Raw genomic sequence first — 9063 nt, 5'->3', positions numbered from 1 at the left:
ATATCGTATGCGAGTCTCTTAGGAGTTTACTTTGCCTTTTCGTAGGAGACAAGGTTCCGATTTACTATGTAAACAAACTGTTTGGTGACATTGGCATGGAAGTCTCGCTCAGCATCACCCCTTACAATATATTAAGAAAGGAAGTATTCGCTTAGAACGCAACTTGATCAAAGAAACCGGCAAAATGGCTTACAAATTACCCCCTGAGGTATACTGCTTTAAACTAAAATTTATTATTATTTGTAAGTTATGTAACCCCCTAATTACAATGTACTGACTGTTGTGTTCTAAATGTTCAACTGGATCATTTTTATATAATTTGCAAATCAGACATAGGGTTGCAAAGAAACCCAAGGGCGAAATGAGTAACAAACTTAAGGTCCAGAGCACCAGAAACAACCCTCTCCAGATCTATACTCGAATTCACCTTGGCTTGTTTGCAGTTTTTTATAATTATTTTTTTTAATTGCTCATAAGTTCCTTTATAAAATTGGCCATTTCATTTATGTTGTTCTGTACTAAAACTCTCATACAATTATTTCTTGCTCGTACCTCTGAGATCGAAAAATTTCCATGTTTATTTTTACAGAATCAATGAGATTTCATGTATATAATTATGTTTTCTTATTTTATACTCCTTTCTCCTTTTTCTTGTGTATATGTAACATCCAATAGTATCCTGTGTGAAATACTTTCCACTGGAACAAATGATATGAAATTTTATCTGGGGATTTTTTTATAATAGTGAAATGTTTTCCATGGCAATTAAATTCTTTCCATACCAAGCCATATGATGATTAAACATACATGTACAAGTATCTGAAAGGTTTTTTTAGAGGAACTGTAAAAAAAATGTGGGGCTTGGTTTTTTGTGGTTATAGTGTTATTGTTGTTGACAGTTTGGATAGTTTTTGATATGACATGTTCTCCTGGATGTTTTCAGATATTAACACATGTACATGTAGGTATCCTGGATGATATTTCATGGGATGTTTTACACAGTTTTTCATCCAGGATATTATTTAATTGACAATGTCAAATACATTGTATTGTCCATTTTATAAAGAGTATTAAGTCTGTTCACTCTTTATATGTGAATTATATTCAGGCTATTATTTAATAATAGTATGAAATAATATCCTACATGTACATTTGTATGTACAGTTATGAATTCTGTTCACTCTATGTGAACTATTTTCTGGTTATTATTAAATACCGTAGTATGAAATTATATGTTGTGTACAATTAGGAATACCTCTAGCTTTTTCATAATAAATTATAGTTAACATTATTTATTCAAGTAGTTGAAACAATTTGATAGGTGTGAAAAAATTTTCATAGTGAAATAATATCCTCTGGAAAAAAAAAAAATTTGAAATAATTTCTCCAGGATAAGATTTCATCCGAATGATATTATGTCTTACATATATCTCATTTTGGTGCAATCACAATTGGCAAATTCTGATTTTTTGTAATGAAGAACATGTGTTGATGTACATATCAAGGTCAGGTCAAGAGGTGTTTACTCTCATACGTCAATCAGCTCAACATTCGATATAGGGTGTAATATACTTTTTATAAGTTATCCATTATGATTTACTGTAACCTGTAAAAACCTTATATTCCCAAATTAAATATGTATTTTTAATATTGATTTCAACCTGCAATAATATATAACTAAACTGATTAATGGTCTGCTATGTATTAGGCACTCTCAAGTCAGATGATAATTAAATGTATGCATGACCAAGAATTTCACCTTTGGCACTTGAACCAGGTTAAACCGAGACAATAATGGTGACTAATGACCCTTTTCATTCATTCATTCCTTAAGTAATTCAGCATTTACAATCATGATAGAAGCAAATAGTGTCCATCAATTTTTGGTTTTGACCACCGGAACAGGGCTAAACCAGTATAATGGATGACTTTATTGAATATATGGCCAAAGCTTTTACATAACTCAAGTTAACCTCTTCATTTTTACATGGAAAACTTAATTGATGTTCAAATTTTTAAAATGTAATTTATTTTTGCCTCATTTCTAAACTGTTCTTTAGTTTATGATAATTTTTATTAGAACTTAATTATTCAGTATATTAGTATTTAGTAGTTACATTAAAGTTTTCATTATTTGCAAGAAGTACTAATTGCACATCTACACACATAATTATTGAGTACTACTGACAAATTTAGAAATCTATACCAGTGAAATTAATAGGTTTAATGATCAGAATTTTTGAAAAAGTGAAACCCAAAAAAAATTGCCGGAAGTACACAAACATGGCTAAGTACAAGAGGTCAGATCTATGTTTTTCATTTAAAGTTGTGGCCACTTGTAAGATTAGAGGGGCCGTAACGGTTTATAAGAGGTCAGTTTGTGCTATAGATCGTTAATGCAATGGTAATGTGACAGATAAGACGTGTGGCTGTCGGTCTAGGAGGGTGTTTCAGAAAGCCCATTGCTACACTGACTTACAATACAGTTATTGAGTTCAGGCAAATTTCTAATTAAACTAAATTTTGTATTTTATTAGGTTATTACCCACATAATGAGATACCTTAGCGTTGCTGATAGGAAAGATGCTGCATTGGTGAGCAGAGTTTGGTACGAAGCCTCACTTGATCCTATACTACAGAAAGATATTGTCATACATTTTTATGGAACAATGGTTGAAAGTCGAATACCAAACATGATAAGGAGGAAAATGTCTAATCTGATGTTGGACCAGTTTGATAGCTCACTAGAATCCAAATCTATAATGCTCAAGTCATGTCAGAATTTCAGTGAGTCATTGAAAAGTCTATCTCTGAAAGGGAGTAATATTACTGAAGGTTTATTTGTTGATATTATGTCTCATTGTAAGAATCTTGTCCATTTAGATCTGAGTTCGTGTAATTCCTTATTTATGTCTGGAAAGATATTGGAACTGAATGGTGACATTCAAAAATTGAAGAGTACACTTCAGAATGTCAAAGTTCTGAACCTATCGTCAATACGATTTCTGGCTGATTCTACATTTAATCGTATGGTAACAATATGTCCTAATCTGGAATCCCTGCATCTTGCCAGTGCACAGATGACATTTATTTCTGATAGTTACATGCCAAAGGGACAGACAAGCTTTGTATCAAACAACTTGCTGACTTTTAGCAACATCCTTAGTTTCATAGAAATTCAACAAGAGAAGATTAAAGCATTGGATTTCTCTCGAACTGGTATTTCAAATACTGCCCTTGACCAGATTGCTACCATCCAGAACTTAGAATTAGAAGAGATTAATCTAACAGGATGCAAAGACATATCTGATGAAGGACTGAAATCATTGTGTCAGAACCAGAAGCATTTACGAATTATAGAATTAAAAGGTTGTGCTGATATCAGTGGTGCTGGTGTTGAATTGATCACTCAAAACTTGGCATTTCTTGAAGTTTTAAGACTGGGCAGATGTAGACAACTAAATGATTATGCCATCAAAAACATTCACCGACTTCAAAGTCTTCAGGTATTAGATGTATCAGAAATTTATCATATTTCTTCTGCAGGGCTTATAAAAGGCTTATGTCATAGAGTTAGTGAAACTCTGACCCATGTCAATTTCAATTGTTGCTCAAATGTTAAAGACAATTTTTTAGTTTCCCTTTGCAAAGCTGCACCAAACTTAGTCCATCTGGACATAGGTTCCACTGGGATTACTAATATAAGTGTACAAGCTGTATGCAAATTTCTCAAGTACCTCAGATACTTTCGTATTGCTTGGTGTCGTGATGTCTCTGATGTTGGGCTAGTTGGGTACAAGGACGCTGACACAGATATAATAGATAAAGCTAAAGAAAACCCTGATGATTTTGACCTTGGCAGACTTAGACGAATTTATGAGGACCACATCATATTCAAGAAACCCACAGGACTGAAGAATGAAAAACTCTCTGCAAGTGACTTAGAAAAAATGGCTTTTGATACAAAAACAGGGTATACCCTTGATTGTTTGGGCCGTCTCCAAGATCTTGATTTGTCCGCTTGTAAAAAACTCACTGATGGTAGTTTAATCCATGTGATCAAATTCCAAGAACTTCGTTCTCTTAGCCTTTCCATGACAAATGTTACTGATGCTACTGTCTTAGCAGTTGCTTCTAAAAATCCGAGCATAGAGCACCTTTGTCTATCCCAATGTCTGCACATTACAGATGATGCTATAGGAGCAGTGTCTAAGCATCTTACAAGACTGACAAGCTTAGATATTGTTGGTTGTGATCTTCTTACAGACAAAAGTATGCACCATTTACAAATGAACTGTAAGCGACTTAAATCCCTAGATGTTTCATTTTGTAAGAGTATTTCTCCAGAATGTGTTGGGATGTTAGAAACTAACATGAAAACAATTCAATCAGTCAACAAACGACTCACTGGAAACTGAAACTCTTGTTCGGATATCAGACTTATAACTTTTTTTAAAACGACAGTTGTTTTAATTTTACCTTGAGTTCATTACTCAGTTGTCATCTGTGATAATAATTTTTTTTATAATTTTATCCTCTGAGAACGATGTGGCTTTGGCAAAGTCTTACCCAGTGTGTTTGCTTCAACAGATAATAGATATGTAAAAGATATGGTTCAATCTACAGATTTCCCCACCATGTCTTTTATAAGAAAAAAAGGGTCAAGTAACATAAATATACCTTCTTGATTTATAACAAAAACAATGAGGGTTTAAGAAAAATATTTGTTGCCTTCTTTTCCAGCTTAACTAGCTCTATAAATATGTCCCTTTAGAGGCTAAGGGTAGGGGGAGTTGTATCTTGGTTTCTTACTCTAATTTAGCCCTTGAAAATGCAAAGATTTACAGTCGTTGCTTCTGTGTGCCCTTAAGCTTTTAAATTTTTGATATTTCAGTTTATGAAATGTTTCAATTATTGAAGCCTGCAAAAGACTCTCAGGTTAAAAATATAGGAGGACTCATTATATATGAAATTCTAGTTAAAGTCATTTAAGAGTCTGCAAGTTGTGTGTATATTACAGGACACACCTTCTAACAAATACCACAAATAAGATCTTAACTTAAAAAACACCTCCAAGATTCTTGGTACGACAATTTAGCTCTTGTGACAACCTTTGTGTTTGGCATCACTAGGTAGATCTGACCTATTATATAGAGCATCTTTTTGTAACCTTGCAAAATCGGACAAAATAATGAGCTGCAAAACATGTTAACAGAAATTATCATTACATGTATGGTAAAATTTATTTTAGAAAGTCTCTTTTAAAGGGAGATAATTGGCAGGAAATTGTTTAATTAAATGTAATTGGGAATTTTAGTTTTTTGGATATTACAATAAAAAAGGTTTGGTGACCCCAAATTCTGTCTTTGAAATATGAACAATTATCAGTGTTCTTGAGAAGTTCAATTTACCCTTTTTTAATATATATTTTTAAATAATTGATACTTTCAGTATCTACATGTATATAAAGTCATTAAGGCTCAGTTTGGTGATTTTTCAACTATATTAAGATTTAACAGTACATTCATTAAAGGTTGTCTTGAGAAAAATTAGGAAAGTCTTTAGACAAAAAGTATTAAATATTTGAAACATCAAACTTTTTATGGATAGACAATTGTGCACTTGCCCTCTTGCTGTGACATTGACATTTTATAGCATTATTTGAGTCCTGATTGGTTAACTCAGAAAAATGAAAACTATTTTATGGAAATTGTTTCAAATTATTTGTTCGGATTTTTTATTAGTAACTTTTATTTACAAGGATGATTGGATTGTAACCGTTGCTATTATGCTTTATTTCTGAATTTAAAGTATTTTAAAAATTTCATTAATACATTAGAGTTTAAAGTAGTTTGTACTTCATTAGTCTTGTCATTCTTACAGATCAAAATCAATATCGTTATGTTATTTCTTTAATAATCGAAAATGTCATCATATTTTTCATCAAGGGAGATAATTTCAGTGAAATGTTACAAATAATTCTGATAAAAGGTTTTGGCTAGACTCAAAGAACAATGCTATGAATTACCTAATGAAAAGGACAGGTATAAATGACTGATGTTGGTATTGAAACACATTTTCATTGTTTGGTTGATATCACTTTAACACATTCCAGACAGCCTAGCCATATTCAGAATTTTATTAAAGTTTTATCATTCATAAACACTTTTATAGTTTCATCAGATAATCATCCATGTGACTAAATATATTAATGTGTTCGCCTTGAGTTTTAACTCAAAACATATTTGAAATATTTTACTTATCATAACAGAAAATAATAATTGTTTCTGTAATCAGTTTATACCTATGATTTCTGTCATATATAAGGTTGTTAAGTTGAACTAGTTATTTCATTAAAATTGTTTTGCTTGTTTATTATTTTATTTTTCAAATATGTATTTAATGCAGATGATTACTTTGTGCAAAGGAAATGATTTCTGTTCTTTGAAATTACTGGATTTTAATGTTTTTATGGTTGGTTATGCTTCAACTATCTCCAGAATGACCGTTTATGAAAGGATAATTTGAGAAAAAAATACATAATCCAAAGTCAAAGATAACGACAAGACAAGGAAAGCACATACGAAATAACCATAACAATAGAGACGAATGAGCAACCCAGATTCCTTTAAAATTTGGTACCATAGACCAGGTGCACTAGTGTCTAGAAACACACACGAAGTTGCTCATAAAACAATTGCAAAGAAAAAGAGCATAATGATATCATTGTTGGTAGTAAAAATCTTAAAGTATATTGATACTCCTGACAGGATATTTACACATATTAAGAAAAAATATAAGTTGTGAAGTGTTCTGTCATTCAAAACTTAAAAGGGAGCTTGATACAAATAAAACGTAATAAATCGACCTCGTCAAGTAAAGGGCCATGCCAAACAGCGTGATACACCTTGTTACGAGTTACATTGTAAACATTGGTGTTTAATGTCCAGACAACAGTACTAGTATTTCAGCTATATCCAGGCAAGGATTTTTGTAGTAGTCTTATGACACGCCGTATTTATATTTATTCCATGTTCAAGATATATCTTGTACTTTATATCTTATATTCTTTATAAGATATCTTAAAAAAGATATGAGATATCTTATATTTTTTTCTCTATATAAGAAATCTAATGACTTTTATAAGATATCTTATAAAGAGATATCTTGGACATGAAATGAATATAAATATGGTTTCAGTATAGTTATTAAATGTCTTAAAAAGTTCATGAGATATCTATACTCTTTAATATGGAGTAAGCATTCCCTAAATCAGCGAGCACCAAGAGCTTTACCACACGTGTACTGTCTGTGTGAGATTCGTCAAAATAATATAAACATTACAAAAATGAAAAAGGGTGGGGGTCGGAAAAAAATTTTGTTTCGCAAGTGCGATATTTCTATTTGAATTTCAAAGGCAAGCGTAATCAATATTTTTATTTGAAAATCTGTCTTGTTAAATAACGGAGATTTTTTTCAATGAGTGAGCAAGGAGCTAATTTTGAACTGCTTGAAACGAGTGACTATGAAATAATTTTTTCCCCAAAAATTCCAACCCCATCCCCTTTTCCCTTCGCCTTTTAATAGTCGATAGCTATGTAACACTTCGCCACACTTTACAATTTTTATTAGTAACATCCTTTTCAGTTTTAGCCGGTCAGATCAATTTGTACAGATACCGGAAATATTACACTTCTCCACGAATGGTGGGGATGAGTAATCAAGGGAACCAAGGTAATCGAAAGAATGCAATCCAGGGACAAAGACCAGACATGGAAAACAGACATACACAACAAAGAACATAAAGTAACTAAAATCATACATACAAAGTAACAAAAGGAAATGAGCAACTCGGACTCCACTAAAAAACTGGGAGCATGGACGAGGTGCACCGGTAGGGTAAGTGCCTCTGCTTTCTAGAAATATTTTGCGCATATCATGTGACTTAAACAAAATTCAGACGTAACTGACAGCTGCAAACAAGAAAGTGATTGCCTTTACTATCTTAGAAAAGCTGTGCTTCGATTTGAGTAATACAATCGGAGTTATATTTTTTCCAAGGCGGGTTATGTTCTTGACAACAGCAACAGTGGAACAGCGGAGATACACGTACGTACGTCCACGTGTTTCCCGAACTTTTTTACATTACATTCACTTCTTTAAATGAGTAAAAAAAAGTTAAAGACCTGAAAACTATCCGAAATGATTAATTTATTTTTACTGAAACGTAACCTTAACCTATATATTTTTATTTATTTGATTGAAGGAAATGATGAAGTTTCTCCGTAAGGACAGTCACTTTTTGTTACTTCCGGGACATGGCTTTTTTTTTCGTTCATATATTTGGGAACCTTAATGGAAATTTAGAAAGTACACGTAATAATCGTAGAGCTCACCCCGCTTCGCGATGCTCGCTATAAGATATGTCATTAAATACATAAGATATCTTATCAAATATATGAGATATTTGATAAAGAATATAAGGTATCTTATAAAGTTTACGAGATATCTTATATAATATATGATTTTTTATAAAGTCTATGAGATATATCTTATATACATTATAAGATATCTCTGGCCATAATACGGAGAACCTGACCGTGAACCATAGTAGTGCATCGTGTTGGGAAAGATGCCACGTTCCTCGCACGTTAAAGAACCCTACTGTGGTATTCTCCTGGAGTAGGAACCATAGGGCTCCGCCACAGGAGGCTAAATTGTCCGATCATACCCACCTCTCCCCATTACAAGTGGCAATCAAAATTTGTCGACCCCATTTTCCTTGTGTCCCATCCCATTTTTCATTTCATCACCCATTTCATGTTCATATGGCTGAAATATTGCTGCTCGGGCGTTAAACCCCATCAATCAATCAATCAATCAATCTAAAAGACCCTATGAGCGAATCAAAAATGATATCCTTAACGATTTGACAACAGTATCAGACCTATATACCTTATACGAAATAGCCTATTCAATGGATTAGTCAGCTTATTGGGTAAGCTTTCAATACTCTGCGAAGAATAATACCATAAAATATAGGATGGGAGATACCCTCATGTT

The 9063-nt window shown here is 32.5% G+C and overlaps 1 protein-coding gene across 1 annotated transcript; it reads left to right on the top strand.

Moving 5' to 3' along the window:
- Positions 1-41: 41 nt before the first annotated feature.
- LOC148616062 (uncharacterized) lies at positions 42-6373 on the top strand. Its single transcript, XM_088582732.1, has 2 exons — positions 42-208; positions 2538-6373. The coding sequence occupies exons 1-2, from the start codon at positions 185-187 to the stop codon at positions 4416-4418; spliced, it is 1905 nt and encodes a 634-aa protein (XP_088438858.1). The 5' UTR covers positions 42-184; the 3' UTR covers positions 4419-6373.
- The last annotated feature ends 2690 nt before the right edge of the window (positions 6374-9063 follow it).

Source organism: Perna viridis, chromosome 5 (assembly GCF_037379345.1).
Source record: "Perna viridis isolate PV_CMFRI_1.1 ecotype Kerala chromosome 5, ASM3737934v1, whole genome shotgun sequence".
NCBI classification, from domain to species: domain Eukaryota; kingdom Metazoa; phylum Mollusca; class Bivalvia; order Mytilida; family Mytilidae; genus Perna; species Perna viridis.
Note: the sequence above shows the minus strand (reverse complement) of the source record. Positions and strands in the feature narration are given on the sequence as shown.